This window comes from Electrona antarctica, assembly GCF_951216825.1.
Source record: "Electrona antarctica genome assembly, chromosome: 10".
Lineage (NCBI taxonomy): Eukaryota > Metazoa > Chordata > Actinopteri > Myctophiformes > Myctophidae > Electrona > Electrona antarctica.
Genome location: NC_136791.1, coordinates 13035107 through 13053527, shown reverse-complemented (window position 1 = coordinate 13053527; position 18421 = coordinate 13035107). Strand labels below are relative to the sequence as shown.

General features: G+C 41.0%; 2 protein-coding genes across 6 annotated transcripts; both read right to left on the bottom strand.

Annotated features, from left to right (window-relative positions):
• Positions 1–5337: 5337 nt before the first annotated feature.
• bag2 (BCL2 associated athanogene 2) lies at positions 5338–7088 on the bottom strand. Of its 2 annotated transcripts, none has more exons than XM_079512231.1 (3): positions 6863–7088; positions 6407–6516; positions 5338–6271 (listed from the first exon to the last, which is right to left on the bottom strand). In XM_079512231.1, exons 1-3 carry the CDS (start codon positions 6985–6987, stop codon positions 5877–5879), a joined length of 630 nt encoding a protein of 209 aa, XP_079368357.1. In that variant the 5' UTR covers positions 6988–7088; the 3' UTR covers positions 5338–5876. The 2 variants fall into 2 exon arrangements, with proteins under 2 accessions (XP_079368357.1, XP_079368358.1); XM_079512232.1 differs by lacking the exon at positions 6863–7088 and adding an exon at positions 6649–6741.
• Positions 7089–8120: 1032 nt separating this feature from the next.
• On the bottom strand, positions 8121–16566 carry znf451 (zinc finger protein 451). Of its 4 annotated transcripts, none has more exons than XM_079513105.1 (13): positions 16408–16566; positions 14805–14872; positions 14244–14327; positions 14019–14132; positions 13435–13537; positions 13195–13348; positions 12638–12764; positions 12330–12489; positions 11800–11947; positions 10176–11679; positions 10019–10088; positions 9331–9396; positions 8121–8268 (listed from the first exon to the last, which is right to left on the bottom strand). In XM_079513105.1, the coding sequence occupies exons 2-13, from the start codon at positions 14862–14864 to the stop codon at positions 8228–8230; spliced, it is 2631 nt and encodes an 876-aa protein (XP_079369231.1). In that variant the 5' UTR covers positions 14865–14872; positions 16408–16566; the 3' UTR covers positions 8121–8227. The 4 variants fall into 4 exon arrangements, with proteins under 4 accessions (XP_079369231.1, XP_079369232.1, XP_079369233.1 ...); XM_079513106.1 differs by having other exon boundaries at positions 10019–10087; positions 10184–11679; XM_079513107.1 differs by having other exon boundaries at positions 10019–10089; positions 10204–11679.
• Positions 16567–18421: the final 1855 nt, after the last annotated feature.

Genomic DNA, 18421 nt, shown 5'->3' with positions numbered 1-18421 from the left:
ACTGCATGAGCTGAAATGCTGTGCTTTTTATATAATACATGTCTCACAGGGTAAATTATGCTATTACTGACTAGAGCCCAACCAATGTCAGACTTTTTGGTCTGAAGCCTATCCCGATTTTGCAGAGTCCTAGCCCACCAATAATTGTTTAGACTGATACTCACAACTGGGGTTCCCCAAGGCTCGGTTCTGGGTCCTCTTCTTTTCTCTCTCTACACTACATCTCTGGGTGCTGTCATCCACTCCCATGGCTTTTCCTACCACTGCTATGCCGATGACACCCAGCTGATCCTCTCATTCCCCCCCTCTGATACCCAAGTGGAGGCACGCATTGCTGCTTGTCTGGCTGACATCTCGGCGTGGATGTCGACAAACCACCTGAAGCTCAACCTGGACAAGACCGAGCTGATGTTCCTCCCGGGGAAGGGCTGTCCGCACCGAGACATGGCCATCACCATTGATAATGCTGTGGTGACCTCAACTCGGACTGCGAAAAATCTGGGTGTGACCCTGGACGATCAACTGACGTTCTCGGCAAACATCGCATCAGTGACAAGGTCCTGCAGATTCCTCCTCTACAACATCAGGAGGATTCGCCCCTTCCTCACGGAGAAGGCAGCCCAGGTGCTCATCCAGGCTCTCGTCATCTCCCGCCTGGACTACTGCAACTCCCTCCTTGCTGGTGCTCCGGCATCTGCCATCAGACCTCTGGAGCTTGTTCAGAAAGCTGCGGCTCGTCTGGTGTTCAACCGCCCCAAGTTCTCCCACACAACCATCCTTCTCCGTTCTCTACACTGGCTCCCCGTAGCGGCCCGCATCCAGTTCAAAACCCTGGTGTTAGCCTATAGGGCAGTGAAAGGAACAGCTCCTTCCTATCTCCGGGCTATGGTCGATGCCTACACCCCTGCCCGACCACTTCGGTCTGCCACCTCGGGGCGACTGATTGCCTCGTCACTCAAGGGTCCTTCTGGCCGATCCACACGGTCACGACTCTTTTCTGTTCTGGCCCCACAGTGGTGGAATGAACTCCCCACTGATGTTAGGACAGCAGAGTCACTGCCCATATTTCGCCGCAGGTTGAAAACCCACCTCTTCAGGAAACACTACCCTTCCTCTCTGCCTGACCTACTTGTTGTTAACTAGTTGTACGAACGTTTGTTTTCTATTGTTGTATTGTTTATTGGATCTTGTTTAGTCGATACACTTAATTGTTTTAGCTCATGCTCATTTGATTTAGCTATTTTGTCTCATCCGGTTAAGGAAATAGGTAGCTGATATATTGCACTTTTACCTTAGCGCTAGGTATACTCTTGGTTGCTTGTTTTTGCAGAAAATGCACTAAAGACTTCTGGTGATTAGTAGTTTTTGTTCCCTACCTATGTTGAATACACTTATTGTAAGTCGCTTTGGATAAAAGCGTCTGCTAAATGACTGTAATGTAATGTAATGTAAATACTTTGTCAAGAAATGCATGATCTAATCCGTTGTGGGGGGGGTGGATTTTTACATCATAAGCTAAGAAGTAAATTTAAAAAACAAACACACAAAGTGAACTTTATTTTCTTCTTATTTTACTTTTGAAGATGTTCACATATAATGAAATGCACAAAATAGGGACACCAGGTTGAAAGTGGTTAAAAATTGTCGGCTGCATAATTGCCAATGATAATGTCATAAAAAAGTCCAATATTTTGGCCAAACCCATATTTCGTTCTGGCTCTATTACTGTCTCCACTCCATGAGCAATGGTGGTGCTCCTGGGGGAAAAAGACCACTAAAAGGTACTTGTTCCTCATTAGAGTTGGGGTATTTTAGTATAGCATATCTCTGTCATCAGCCCTAGATAGTGTTCAGTTCTACTATTGGTATTGTTCTGCGGTAGAATCTGATTTTGCTGAACCTATCTCAGCACAGTGACACGTGTTGTAGAAATACGGCCTTACTAAACATGTTGTGTGCAATCATTAGAATTGCTTTGTTAACATATGCTTATAAGCATTCTGACTGCAGATTATAATGCAGTGTGTGCACCGTGAAATACATGCACATGCATGTTTCATAGTTTGAAAAGGTTTTGCACTAATATGTCAATCATTCAAATGGATCACTCTTTGAAATAATGAACTGCATTCCCAAAGAGGTTCAGAAAAACAAGGATTCTACTGTACTAAGATTAAGAGTTGTTGCTGTGTACAGCCTGTTGTGTCTAGGAAATCCCAACAGGCGCTTCAAATGTGTTCTAATGTTATATACTATAGTGGCATTTTGTTAACTCATTTCAAGCTTGCTTCATCTGCTGTATTTAACCAATGTTGTATTGCTCTGTTTTGGAAATATGTTTGATATATTGTATGCATGCCTTATGTCAGGGGTCTTCAACAGGGGGTCCAGGACCCCTAGGGAGTCCTCAGAGTTGCTACAGGGGGCCACCAAATATTTGTGCGATAGTGTCCTTTTCTTGTTTTACATTAACCACTTGAACCCTAGCATCTCTATTATGAGGAGAACTTTAACCAAACATAGAATATCTACAAGCTCGGCTATAGGGGAAAAGAGTAGACCAAGTACAGACATACTGAAAGGTCAAGTGTTGATTGTTAAGTGGTTAAATGTCTGAAAATATGAATCCAACATACACTGAAGGGAGTGCTGTCAAGTCTGTGAAGCTATATAAAATCTATGAAACGGTTTATTCTGCAACACAATTTTATACTATATCTGGTGTGTCCTTGCATCATCTCTCTCAGCTAAGGGGTCCTTGGCCTAAAATAACGTTGAAGACCCTTGTCTTATGTTTTTCTCCATGTCCATGAATGTTGAACCATGGCACACCACCACAATGCCTTGTCGTTGTTTACAGTCTCATCCATTGAGCAACTTAAGAGTTTTAATCCGTATTGCTCCTTGTGTGTGGAATTGCCTGTATCATAAATACTGTAAATTCATCTTTATTTCTAATTAATTTGTAACAGTGTTTACTTTGCATTTTTCCTTTTTTGGGGGGTTTTGATGGATTTAGTGCACTTTATTAATAACATTTACATAGTCTTGTGAAAATACCATATATTTAACACTTAGGCTAAAATTGTCACTCAGGTGTTGTAAAAATCTTTGTACGCTTCAATGTTGTACTGGTTCACAGATGCCTTCACTCAATTCCACCCATTTGTGTACAAAGCCCAGATACATACTGTATTTTCAATCTTACAATTGGATCCTTGACAGAAAAGATACTGCAGTGTTATGTCTGTTAAATCTTTTATTTCAATTTCATTATTAGTTAACAGTGTATATCACTAAAGGTGTACATGATTGTACATTTGATGTTTCAGTTGAAAATGTGTTGGATGGTAATCTGATATAATAAAAACAATGAACATTACTTCTTCAGCATGCAGTGTCAATTCTTCCACACTTTAAACATTTAAAAACATGAACGGAATTAATCTTAAGACTCATATCAATAGTCCACACTTTAGCAGTGGTTTTCTCACACAAGGACCCCAAAAGATGTGTTAAACTAAAATAGGGTTAAATAAAACTGGATCCTGATCCCCTGGTTGGGGCTTGAGCACTTTGAGAACCACTGCTTTACTGTAGTCATTGTGAGTAATATTGTGATTGCCAAGGAGGCACTCTATATGGCATTCTAGCTGATGTTGGATAGGGCATCTTACATTGGGGATAGCGACTTGTCAAACATTGCGCAGTTGTATGGGCACCTAGGCTGGTAATCCAGTGTGTCACAGGCTCGAGTCCCCCGATGACCTTTGCTCTCTCCCCTTCACTATGCAACTCAGATTTAGAACACTGACCATATACTTCTTCAGCATGCAGTGTCAATTCTTCCACACTTTAAACATTTAAAAACATGAACGGAAGTCTTCATTTGAGTGTATTTCAAAAAATAGGTTGGTGGTTTCGCCCATCAAAGAAAACAAACATGGTGGAATAAAAACTGTGATCTTGGGATACATCAATAATTTCGAATTTTTAGACTTATTTTTCTGTTGATACACATTTTAGAATAAAGATTTCCTTATTCGTGCTAATAAATCCACAGGTGCAGCTATAAGCAGCTAGTCGTGTGAATACAAGCCTATATGTAAATACGGTAGGTTTCAAAAGTAGGCCCAAAAGTAGCAACATAATGTGAGCTTGTAGATAAGCTATTTTCAAATAGGCCTAGCTGATGTTATACTAGTAGTGTAGGCCTATACAGTACAGTTGCAACCAAAAAAATCTATTTATCGAATTAATTCTTCTGGGGACTCCCTCAAGTACCACTGGAGGTCCCCGGACCCGACTTTGAGAACCACTGCTTTAAAACCATCATTGCATAGTTGAAACATCATAGACAGTCATACATGTATATTCAAATCAAATACCAACTGCAATACCAACAGAATAGACACTGGAGTCTGGACTACTTCCTCTGGCGGAGGGAACTACCTGAGGACCAGAGAAGTCCCCTGATCAGATCAGATTTGCACCACTTTATATGGAAAGTGACGCGAATCTGATGTGAAGAACTTTAGACCGCAGGTGATTTTCAGCATCAAAAGCCTATTGTGATTTTATTTTTAGCCTATATTAGCCTAACATTTGATGTAGGCAGATTATAGGCATGATAGGCTAGTCTAGGGTCTATTTGTTTTTTGTTTGATTCAATTTAAGTTTTTTCTCAATGCCACCCCACCCCACTGAACAGTGAACAGGTCAGATGAGTCACGCTTTGATTAGGCTAATTAGAGTACATTAATGTAAAGTATTTTATTAATAGTAAATGGTAAATGGTGCATTTATATAGCGCCTTTATCCAAGGCGCTTTACATAGATTGTGCATTACATTCACACACACATTCATACACCGATTGCGGAGGCGGAAGCCAACCAGCACATCGGGAGCAATTTGGGGTTCAGTGTCTTGCCCAAGGACACTTCGACATGTAGACAGGAGGAGCCGGGATTCGAACCACCGACCCATGGATCATTGGACGACCTGCTCTACCTCTTGAGCCACAGTCGCCCCCAATAGGCTACTAAGTAAGTAATTTATGATAACGATAATGCTTAAAAATAGGTGTCTGCACTCTGCTCTGTCTGCCCTGTGTGTGTGTGTGTGTGTGTGTGTGTGTGTGTGTGTGTGTGTGTGTGTGTGTGTGTGTGTGTGTGTGTGTGTGTGTGTGTGTGTGTGTGTGTGTGTGTGTGTGTGTGTGTGTGTGTGTGTGTGTGTGTGTGTGTGTGTGTGTGTGTGTGTGTGTGTGTGTGTGTGTGTGTGTGTGTGTGTGTGTGTGTGAGAGAGAGAGAGAATGTCAACAATGCATCTCATTGTGTCATTTTGTGTGATTTTGGTTTCAAAGTGTATACGCCCCAAAAACCCAGACCACTGTGAGTAGGCTAGGTTAGTCACAGGCATTACACCAGAGGGAGCCCTACTGATTTCAAACCCTGCCATTTTCACAGCAATATGGGAAAAACATCATACCTATAGCCTACTCTGCAGCAGTTCAGTGGAATGGCTTGCTGGAACTTTAAATCCACATTAAAAAGATGGTTGGCTGATAACATGTCCTAATTTTTAATTTTAAGTATACTGACTTTTTTAGTGTAGAATAGATAGCACAAATGAAAAAAAAGGGTAAAAGAAAAGAAATCCAGTTTTATTTGTTCTGTTTTGTGTTTTTGTTTTATGTTTGTTTTTTTGTCTCCTGGCAAAATACAAAGGTATTTTTGTTTTTGTTATTGTTGCTCCCTTTCCCCTTTCCCCAAGAGGACCACAACGGAAACAAGCCTAACGGCTTTCTTGTGACTCGATCCTTTTGAAATGTATTTTTCAATAAAGTAATCAATCAAAGTAGGCTATTACAATATTATTATTGACTGCCATTAGCTTCTGCTTTGTCTAGTTTGAGGTTATCCATGAGCTTGATGGTGTTTTCGCCATTCTCGACATTCCTCAGGAGGGTCTCGAGTCTGCGCTTGATCCTCTTCTGGTCTTCCATGGCACAGCTGATCACCACGACCTGGAACTTCTGATCGATGGGAACAGGAGGTGCGTCTGTTACGCACGCAGCGTGCAGGGCCATGAGACTCTGTTTGCCGGCGTCCATGTCGTCCAACAACTTGCTCACGATGTCGTTGATTATCGACGTGGCCTTGAGCAGGGCGTCCTCTTGTTGGGAATTTCTGATTGTTCCTACTGACACTTCCACGGTCATTGTTCTGCCCATCAGGCGGTTTGCAGTTATAGTTAACTCTTCTCTCTCTCCTGTAGGATCGAAGAGAATTAAACATATATGGACGGACAGTTGTGTTGATTACCCGTCCATTTATATATTAAACACACAGGTTGGTTAAAACACTGAAAGCAAAATAGAGAAGCCAAATATTGACTGTAGCCTACCAGGACAGATGTTGCGCATTTCTTGACTGTTCTGTGCAGATTGGATCATTTCCATGATGGACTCCCTTTCCTGCTCAAGAGCCGCAGCGGTTTCACGTAACATCTCCACCCTATGAAACATAGCAGTTTACTCAACTCAACCATGGAAATGAATAGCAGCATACCCTATCGGTACGCGTGTTCACTTGAGTTCAACTATTATTGCCTAATAGCATAGTACAATTGTATGTTTTTAGTTTTACCATAGCATGATGCCCAATTGCCCATTAGATGCCAATGTCAAAAAATTACATAGCATTTTCTACTGATTGGCAGATTTGTAGCCTATTTGAGTGTTGTGTTGGCTGTTTAAATGACCGGCGCAGATTGCTAAAAACAGAAACATGTGGTGGAGTCAGATTATGACACAGACATGGTCGATGGCCGTAAAGTAACCGGCCTACTACTTTTACATACCTCATTTCCAACTGATCCAAAGTTTCGAGAAGTTGTCCGGAACGATCCGCCATGGACATTGTTCTGCTGAATTTGCCATGATGTGAGGCTTCGTTTATCTTTGCCTGAATTTTTGCCTGCGCCATGATTAAGGTTTATAACGATATATAACGGTACAGGTCGGAGAGTAGCGGTCCAAACGCGAACAGGTTCCTGTAGTGTGTAGACTACAAACTGTCCCACAGGCTGCTGCAGTAAGTAGTAACTGTCTGTACACAACGACAGCGCCCCAGAGAAAACACTTCCAAACATGGGCTGGGACTTCCCTCATAAAACCTTCAGGAGCACCTACAGTATTCCTTACATGGCTGATTTGGGGACAGTATTTTTATTGTGGCTTTCGCCTTTATTTTATTTTTAATTTTTGTATGGAGGGACAGACAGTAGGCTGACAGGAAATGGGGAGAGAGAGAGGGGAGGATTTTAATGTGTATTAAAATGTCATTTTGACTGAGCTTATCAACATTAAATAATAAATGAAACCAGCAGTTTAAAAAAACAAAGAAGCACTAAAGAAAAGGGGGAAGGGGAAACACATTTGGAAAACCAAGTAACTAAACTCAAATATGAAGTGTGTCTCTAGGCTGAAGCTACAAATCTGTCTGGAAATTGGACGATTAATTATTGTAAGATTATAAGTAGGTATGGGAAGATGGTAAGTATATGGATGATGGGCAGGGTCAAAGGGCTCTAGTTAGATGGGAGATGTTACATTCCATGATCTCACCATGGGACCCATGGGGAGACTATGCCACACCTCGTGAAGTCATCATGAGTCACTGTATACAATTCAGTTTGGGATTCCAGATGTGAACAAGACGACTCTGATTATAAGACTCATTTATTTGTGAACAAAAATAACATTGAATGTCAAATAGTCTAGTCCCGATTATAATACGACCCTGTTTTTTAGGATATTTCCATTGAAGAAATGGGGGCAAGCTGCCACATGTGTAAATCAGACTTCTACACCAAACCATCATGAAAAACGTTAAATCACAAATTAAAGTTATTGTACTTTCAACATGAGTTCTACATAATGGCACAAAATATTTAATAAAACAGGCGAGTTGTGGGTCATTTCATGAGCAACTGTATTTCTGATTTGAGTAAATAGGTGTAATAATAGCTCAGATTTATATAGCGCTTTTCTAAGTACCCAAAGACAAAAGGAACAGAACCAACTACTGAGTTACTACTAATAAGGACTCAAAATATATTATTTAGGGGGGAAAAAAACTTTATTTAATACATTATTTGAACACGAATTACTGAATGTGTGATTCGTTTTAAAAACAAAGATCAATTCTCTAATGTACTTCTTTCTTAGAACTCCAAAACACTTCTTTTGAGAGCTTCCTCCAACCCTGAGAAGATAAAAAAGGTTATGATTGAGGTTAGTGTTGCATAACAAAATTGATCAAAGTCAAGCCATCAAGCATCCAAATAGCTGTTCGTTTAGACCAGTGGTTCCCAAACTGTGGTGCGTGCACCCCTTGTGGTGCGCGACATGAAAAGGCTAATGGTGGTGCTATAGTTTTATTTTAAATATATTAACATATGCCCATATAGGGCAAGTATATACAGAATATAGCCTATGCTGCATATATTATGCCATATTCAGGTTCATATATGTGCATATATGTGGATAAATAGGAAATATATGTCTCTTTATAGCTTATTCAATTTATATTTCCATGTGGGGGGGTGCGTCAGCTAGGTCGGGCACTAACAGGGGGTGCATGGCCAAAAAGGTTTGGGAACCGCTGGTTTAGACCATATGGATTAAACAAATAAAAAATAAATTGTGCAATGATTAACATTTAGCTGGATTTACAGGACCTCCAAAAATAAGACATACAATGTACATGAAGTTCATTATCAGCTCCCAAGTAGTATGAACATCTCTCTGCCCTTGGTGTCCTGCCTCTCTACACTGACCCATTGAAATGAAGCATTAACAAATCTACACATTAAAATAGGTGTGGAATGTAACAATTTATATACCACCATCAACTGAGGATAGGTTGTAAATGCTAGAGAACTTAAATCTTAATCTTTTTCCAAGATTATAATGTCCCAAACAATGAAAAGCAACTAGTTTGGAAACAGTTTTGATAATAGGAATATGGGAATATATGCCAAGACTAAAACCTCACCCCAAATGAACACTTCAAGGAGTATCTGAAAAAGTATTACAGCAGAGAGAAACTTGTTTTTCTTGCTTAGGGGAGGAACCATTTAAAGAGACTTATTGCTTCAGTTTCTTTTTAATGGCATCCATTCTTAATGGTAATGGAATTGATGTTAGGATAACTTGATATTAAACTGGTGAGACCAAATTCCTCTGCTTTGCAACTCTGGAAGCAGTCATACAAAATAAGTGTAGCACTTTGTTCATTCCTCCTCTCATTCTGTTGCTCACAGACCTGCAGATTCTTTTTCTTCTTTTTGACTTAGAGCCAAAGCTTGCTTCATCTCGTCATCAGATTCATCTGCAAGAAAGTATCATCTTTAAAAAATACATGATACACTTGACTACACTGAGAAAGTGAAAGTGAAAGAATCAAATCATCTCTGCAAAGCAGATAGGGACATGCACTGTATGATCATTTTACTGTTAAAGGACCACTTCATCCCTTTTTCAACCTATCTTTGTATCTTTCCTCACTAATAATCATGATAAAATGGCACAATTTTTTTCCTACTCAGTCTGTGTCTCATAGGGCAGTGGGCAGTTCAGAAACCCGTCCACCAGTGACATCATCGTTAGGCAAGATTGTTTTTACAAAAATGTTTAGATTTATTATCGTGAGAATTTTCAGGACTAGAAAGCCTGCAGTTTCTATTAGCTTGGATTCCCCATCGATGATGTCACTGGTGGACGGGTTTCTGAACTGCCCACAGCCCTCCTATGAGACAGACTGAGTAGGACAAAAATTGTGCCATTTTATCATGATTATTACTGAGGACCTATTAAATGAAGATAGGTTGAAAAGTGGTGAAGTGGTCCTTTAACTGTTAACATTAATTTGTTTTCTTTAATTGACTCTTAGTTTAGCCCATCCTGTTACTTTGGAGTCACATGCTGCCTGGGTATTGACTACTATAACATACCTTCATCGGCATCGCCATCTTTTCTGGGATTATCCACATTGAAAGACTTTGCCAATTGATCAGCAATCCCTGCAACAATGATGAAATAATGGCATAAAGTTATTCTGCATGCAAAGAAGATGGAGAATTAAGTAACAAAATTCAAAATACACTTTCCATCATTGCCTGGTTTAATCTCATCAGCATTCAGTATTTTGACGGCAGTGGATTTTGCCTTCTTCTTGCTCCCAGATGTATCACAGCATGGTGCCAGCAGACAATGCTTGGAGTGGTGGTGTTCATGGAAGCTTGGAATATCCTTAAAACTCTCCCGGCAAGATGTACACTCCACATCAAAGGTCTTCTCCAGCTTCAGGGCAGTGTGTTTAGTGTGAACATGAGTTTTAATCTGTGCAAAAGAGGACACAGAAACACCACATGGAGAACAAACATATTGACATTTTCCCTCAGTGGCCATGTTCCTCATGCATTGTGTATAGGGAGCCTTCCTTTCTTCTTTGTTCTTTTCTGTTCCCATGCATGGGCACACGTTTCCAGACTGCCTGTCGTTTTCAGCAGCTGCAGGCCTGCTAACTTCAACATCTTCCATGTGGTAATAGTCCTTACTATGAAGGTTCACATAGTGCTCCAAGAACTCTCCTTCGGATTGAAATTGCATGCTGTCACAGAGGCCGCAGAAGTAGAATATCTCCATCTGCCCACCATGCTCGTTCTTGCAGTGCCTGCTTATAGTAGACTCCTTGAAGAACTTCTGTGTGCAGTGGCCACAGACAAACCTCTGGAAATTGTGACTGCTCATGTCGCTGCAATGTTTATGGACGTCTGCTTCGGAATCAAAGATGTCCTCACACATCCTGCACATCCATTTCTCATCTGCGTTTGAGGTAGGGATCCCAGCTGTAGAAGGCGCCTCTGTGAGTTCGGATTGAGTACCCGGAACGAGTCCCGCTCCAGTAGATGGCTTGGCATTAATGACAGGCTGCCTCTGTGCTTCTCTTTCGGTTATGTAGGTGTGACCTCTGTGAACTGTTGACACATGCAGCAGGATGTCTTCGTACCGTGGCATGTCCACTTTGCACCCACGGCAATGGTAGAAGAAGTTGGAGAGATGAGCCCCTCCATGGAAACGACTCAAATGGAGATGGGTAATTGCACTTTCACACATGAGTTTGTCACAAACGCCACATTGATGGAAAATCTGGTTGATTGCCAGGAGATGCTTAGAGGCTATGTCCTCTTCAGGGAACTGCTGACCACACTCACAGAACCAGGCTAGTGTCAGGTTGCTGCCTCTACTGGAGCTGCCATTCATAGTGGTGCAGTGCCTCTGCCGCTTGGCCGGACTTCCTTCAGAATCATTCCTGCTGCCTTTTCTCTGATGTACTGTGTCAAGGCCTGTAGACAATCCAACCTCCCTTCTCTCTTTTGCTTTCTTGGCGAGTTGAATTTCACTCAACCTGCTGTAATTAAGAATTGCTCTGTCCATACTTTGGTTGACCTCTGTCTTGTGCTGGGTCGATGCATTGTGTCTCTCGATTTCACCCTCGGTGAAAAATATCTTGCAGCAGAGAAAGCACTGTCCTCGCACTTGAAGCCGTTTCATTATCTGCACCACGGTTTTATCAGCTACAGCAATGGCACAGCCCTGATTGCAAGACACACTAAAAAAAAAGAGAAATCACCATTATTATAAGAGACAATCGAAAATATCCAGTTTTAAGTGGTTGATATCAGACATGGTCACTGCATGTGTATAATAGTATATCACAAAAAGGTCTTACTTAAAGTGTGCTTGAGCTGCCTGATGTGAGGTTAGTATTTTTCGGCAAATCGTACATCGTACACTGAAAGGTACATCCTTGCACAAGGCAATCATTCGATTTTTAGCATAGCGTGGAATGGGAACAGGCTGCACTCTTTCTTTGGATGCTTAAAAAAAGGGGGGAGAAAAGAAGTTAGTAACAGTAGTCTTACCAATGGCAGTTCAAAGTCATTTTACAGAATAATAGTTTTTGAGAAGCCAGTATATTTGCTATGCCCATTTGGTCAATTGGGAAATCTGAGGTTGACACAAGGAGGAACACAGTTTTACATGCATCCGTCATACAGTATGTACATCGAGGGCAGTATTATGCGTGTCTTAAGTACCAGGTCTTATTACTTAAATTAAGACCTGGAGGTGTGATCAATGCCATTTGGCTATTCTGAGTGGCCAAACAGCATTGACCACACCTCCAGGTCTTAAGTTAAGTAATAAGACCTGGTACTTAAGACATGCATAATACTGCCCCTAGAATCTAGATGTTCTCACCCTTCATAGTTATTGAATCAGTGAAGTGACCTTTGGCCGACATGTGCTGAAGGCACTCATCCCTGAGGTTGAAGAGGAGGTAGCAAGTAGGACATGCAAAGCACACAACCGTCTGATAGGCCTGAGCGGACGTGTGGCCCTCAGCATTGGACGAGGAGATCTAGTATTGGATGTGAAAATAAAAGTCAAATTGAATGTTAATTTCCCCTCATATTACAAATGAGTTAGTTTTGCTGTAGGAAATGTTGAAATGGACATTGATTGATTGAAGCCATTTAATGCCTTTTTGTTAGAAATTGGGAGCCAACCTTGGATTGAACATGGACTCTCCATGCTTCCTTAGTTGTGAAATGTAGGCCACAAGTAACACAGGCAAAGAGCTCTGAGGGACTTCCTTTAAGATGGATAGTTGGATCACAAGGAGAGTGATCGAATCTACAAAATGTAAAAGTTAAATTGATGTTAACAAGTAACATTTAACCACCTCAGCATCATTATGGTGGGGAAGGCTTTAACCGTTTACCAGAAAATAAAACTTCAAGCTCGTTGATTCGATTTTACGTCATACAGGAAAAACACTTTACATCATGTTCATCGGAGAAACATCAAGGATACAAGTACAAACTCCAAACATGGCAACAAATGTATACAGGCAGACAAGAGCTACACTACCAACAGCATAAATACATAGAATTGCACTGATGCCTTTTGAGCTTGTTGATCTGCCATTTTCAGCAAAAGCCTTCCCCAAAATAACTGAACACAAAAATACACTAGTATAAAAGGGAATCCTGAGAGACTCAACCATATGGGGTTTAAGTGGTTAATTACAAAACATTACAGTAGTACATCAGAAAAGTAGTACCTTTTTAAGTGACCTTCGAGGAGAGGCCCATTGTCATAAACTCGACAACAGTTGACCACTGGACAGGTTTGTTTGGTTAATAAACTATTTCGTTGGGGAAAAGCACGGCTGAATCCTCTACCTCTACCAGCATTGATCACGCCAGGTCTAACACCTGAGTAAAGAGAATGGTAAGGATCATGTTAAGCCATTTCACTGTTAACACGTTGTTGTACTTTTGCTATGCAGTCAAAAACCTACCTGGCATGCTTAACCACATGTCCACACAGCGCTTTGCCTCAGTATTGCCTCGAATAGCAGACAATACCCCCTGTCCATGAGCCCTTTGGGAGATCAGTTTTTCCTAAAAATAAATAAAAGAAAAAAATGTAAAGACCAATATTAGCTGTAATCTAGACTAATTCTATCCCTAGTCTTCATTAAAAACCTAGTCTTCATAAAAAATTGTTTAAAAACAAATGTTTCTAAAATATTTTTTGTAATGGACTGATAATACTGGTTCTGACCAGCAGGTGGCAATTGTCCTGCTAGTGTTCTCAAGTTAAAATAACATTCACAAAAGAACAGGACTGAACTGCATATATATTTTTTGTATTAGCACTTGTGGCAGACTGGTGTGGTGTCAGAAACAGATTCTATGAAGTTGTGTTCAGCAGCCTTGTCAACATATTGATGCCATCACACTGATATTACAACAACAGCCAACTAAATTACAGCAGATTTGCCTAGCAAAAAACTGGTCAGTGACACTTTGTTTTTGTCAAGCAACATATTGCAGTATTTTTGTTGAAGCATACATTAATTATTCTTTTGGGTCAACTTACCTTGAACGCTCGACATTTATTTGCTCTCGCCTGTTTTTCTTGTGCAACTTGCCGTGCAAGTCTGTCCAAAGTAGATACAACGTGCGCTTTTTGGCGATCAATCTCATCCTCCATCTACATGAAAAGAGAGAACATTTAGGAAACTCTTGAATCCTCTAGTAGTTAGAAACTAGCAGACATCAAGTTTAGGCTATTTCTTTATTGCATTTTCTTTCAGTCATGCACCGTTTCTGCCATGGTTGAACTCTCCTCCTCCTCACTATCGCTCATTACTTCAATGCAATCCAGTACTGGTCTGACAGGGCCCTCCTGAAATTACATGTCACTAACATTATTACTTATATACACCATGCCTCGTAATTTTGCCTTTATCAATTTACTTAGAACCAACTGCATTTTCACAGCAAACATTTTGACTGATAAATAGGCTACAGGTGAAAATTACATTATTTGTGCATGACAGTTAGAAGTATTATTCGCCTCTGGGCAACGTACTCTTTATTTGAAACTATTGTTTACAAATGTGCTAATTTTGATTACAGGTGCCCATCAATTGATCCATTGATATTTTTCTTCCTGAGAATGGATAGTGTGTTGGGAACTGAAAATTCCAGCACGGCTGAGCATTGAGCACACATTACTTGATAACAGTCAGAAACACTAATAACCCTTGCTGTCTAAAATAAGCAATTGCTTTTGATGTGACTCATCACGTCTATTGATTAGTTCAACCTTTGAGCTTATTTACTGTGAAGACTGCCGAGTGCTGACCTACACAACACTTACTGATACAAACTCCACATCTCCTTCCACCTCATCTTCATCCACTTCAACAGGAGAGGACATTGTCTTATCTGAGGAAAAAACAAACAAATGAAATCACACAATTCAAGCAGTGTTTGACTCAAACCAACAACATTTTAGCCAGGCAAGCAGATTCGTTGAGATTGATCTTTATGCTATATGGGTAATAACTTGGTGTGTAAATCAATCATTTATCAACCAATATGGAGAGTTTTGATTGATTGAAATATGTATTAACAGTTTGCAGAATTACAGTACATTTCAAGCACAAACTCAATACAAAGACTGTTAACTGTGAGTAGACGACCCAATTAAGCATTACAGTCGTTTACAAGAGGGTCCACCTTGTTCAATTCATCAAAACATTTAGAGACGTACAAATAGACACTTCTATATAGTCAAAGAACAGAACAGGAATTCATCATAAAGGAGGTAAAAAAGGGAAAAGAAACATATACAGTAAGGGGGAAAAGGGGTGGGCGGTTTTACGGGGGCCAGTTTCGATTTGCAGCCGTCCGTACTCCGTAGGTGCCCTTTGAGAGCGGTTTTGAAGGAGTCAAGGGATTCGCATGTCTTAATGACTGTTGGTAGGGCGTTCCACATTTTGGTGGCATAGGATCGAAAATAATTTAGTCCCTTGTTTGTGCCGAATCTGGGTTGTACATGGTTCGTTGCACTCCCTCTGGTGTTGTGGGTGTGGACTTTGTTAACATTAAGGAAGTATCTAGACAGGTACTAGCCCTGGTCCAGTGCTTACAGCGAGTCTCTCTCTGACTGTAAGCACTGGACCAGGGCTAGACAGGTACATGGGTATCTTGGTGGTGTATCGAATCTTGTGGACCAGACCCATTGCAAGATGCTGTACTCTGTCGTCGACCCTAAGGCATTCCAGCCTATCAAAGTGGGCAGGGGTGAGGTGGGTTCGGCCAAGTAGGAGCCTGACCAGTTTGTTTTGGAAAGTCTGGAGTCTAGTTTTAAGGGCCTTTGAGGTGCTGTGGTACCAGGAGGTGCATGCATAGTCTCCAGCATGGAAGGTAGGTAATTTCATTTTTACGTGTGATAACATTGTCACCCACTCTAACCAAGAAGCCATTTGCCTTGCTGAGATTACAAATTACAGAGGATAGATTATATATTCACCAGTCCTGGCACTGGTAGTCCAACCAGTAACGTTAAATTAAATTCAACATTATCGACAAACTGTTCAATTTACAGTTTGTCCATGCTGCAGTAGACTATCGCTAACAGATTGTACCTAGCTAACGTAAACACACGGGTACAACAACTACAAACTACAGTCCCTACGCTCATTCTGTAGCTCATTAGCGTAGGGACTGAGGGAACGTATTGGGGCTAGGGTTAGCTCCTTTCGGAACCCTACGTTAAAGTTTCTGACATTTTGATGACTTTACGTGGGGTCCAAAGGAGCTCAACCCGGGGGGTCCGGAGACGGGCTAGGGCTAGGGTACAAACTAGCATGTTTGCTAACGTGAAAGAGTGCCTTGTAGTGAATGCATTGCTTAATGAGTGTTTCATGCTAGTAATGAAACCTGCAAACTAACAGCATCAAGTCTCGATTACATACCTCCCTTGTTTTGTTTTGTTGAATTGATTTGTTTGGGAATAGGAATTCTCTTCCTTTTAGCTACAACACGAAGAAGCGCGCGCTGTGCTGAACTGCTGCTTGATTTACTGTATTCCACTAACTCCGCCCATGCACACTGCACACCCGCTTGATTTGTGTTCCATCGTACGACTGTGTCGCGCGCCGAAAAAAGCCGATCTACACGTCTTGCACATCGGTGATTTTCGGCGAACAACGCGGTCGTACCGTACGGCGAAGTATATATACGCGGCTTTCTTTGTCGCGCTGTGACTGAGCCGCGACAATGAGCCTGCTGTGAGTGATACCTGATCCCGGGGGAATAAGTATAGGCCTACATATAGATATTTTTCCAAAATTCAACACTATTTTAAAATGTAATAGTGATGCAATCTGTGCTTTAGTTTAGACTATGAAAGTTAATAGGCATACATTCAAAATTCATCTAAGGATGCTAAAAGCTTGATAACCCAAGAAAGCCATATGGCCTATATAGGCTACATTGGGGTCCTGCGATTCAATTAATCGAGAAAGGCCAATCAAACTTGCCAACTCAAAAGCTGTAATAGATTAGAATTTAATTCATAATTATTTCATCATTTTAACCATACAGGATTTATAATAAGAGGATAAAGGTCATCACAGGTCATCTGTGTTTTTATTTTTAATATTGTAATCTTGTAATGTCAATAAGTAGCCTAGACTATATCGTAGTCTATTATGTCATGTGATTTTGAGTGTTTGATTGTTCTGGCCAAATTATAGACCCCCACCCCTGGCACCCTCCCATGGACTGCATTAGAAAATGGCAATGCATCAGAATCAGATTTACATAGCCTATGTATAAAAAAAGAAAAAGAAAGAAAGAAAGAATAGACTAAATTCTGTGTTTCTTTATGATCGGGCAGCTTCATTGAAACTGTTTCAGCAGTTCTACATGCAGGGGTTTGCCCTGGGTTTTTTATGTCATTGACTCATAATTCGTCTAGGCCTATAGAAAAATATATTTTGCCTTAAATTAAATTGTCAAAGTACGCTATAGGTCTATAGCCTACAGTGACCTTGGATGGCTCCTCGTTAAGGCTGCATGGGGAGTATTTTGATATTGATTATAGTTGGGAGTGGGGACCCCTTGCAGACCCCCTCAAGGAACCCTGGCTGGGGGTCCCGGACCTCATTTTGAAACCCAGTGAGATAAATGCAGCCCATGCAGGCTGTATAGGCTATACTCTGCAGCGTGGTACTGCGATGCTATTTTGCTGACTCCCTCTGTATCCCCTGAAGGAAATAAATAATTAAATACAACTTGCTCCTTTGCTGAGTCATGGATTGTATCCTATAGTGGCATTGGACCGGCTATATAGTTTGAACCTTATTGCTACATGATTTAGTCTGCAATGCCATGATCCGAGTGTGTCAGTTCGTGTCCAAAGCAACAACAAAAAAAGCTTATTGTAATCATTAAGCGTTTGGCGATATGAGGGCAGGAGCGGAGACAGCTGCCATAGCTACAGGATCTGCCCTACATGATGATTGCTGCGGCGTTTTTGGTCTTGCTGAGACCGTACAGCATTCAATGTGTTCTGTTATTGTTGCTCCTTTTGCTCGGGACTATTGCAACAATTCTATTTTTCTGTTGTTGGCATCGCAAGCTTCGCAATGGGAAGCATCCAATGAAGTCGGTGCTCTCCGGACGCGCTAGGAGCCGCGGTGAGTAGCCTAGCCGCATCTTCCATCAACGTGGACGCAACATTACAGCTTTTGAATGGGCTGTGACCCAATTTCCAAATGATGATGTGTAGCATCTAGAAAATATGTATTTTTATTTTTCATTTTAGTGAGGTTATATAGCCTAAATCATCACACCGAATTGTCTGTTTATTGGCTGATGTCATGATGCATATAGGCTATAATGTCGACTATTATATAATTATCAATATAAGGTTAGGCCATAATCCCCAAATGTGAAATGTGGCATTTGGCTCTTTATATAACA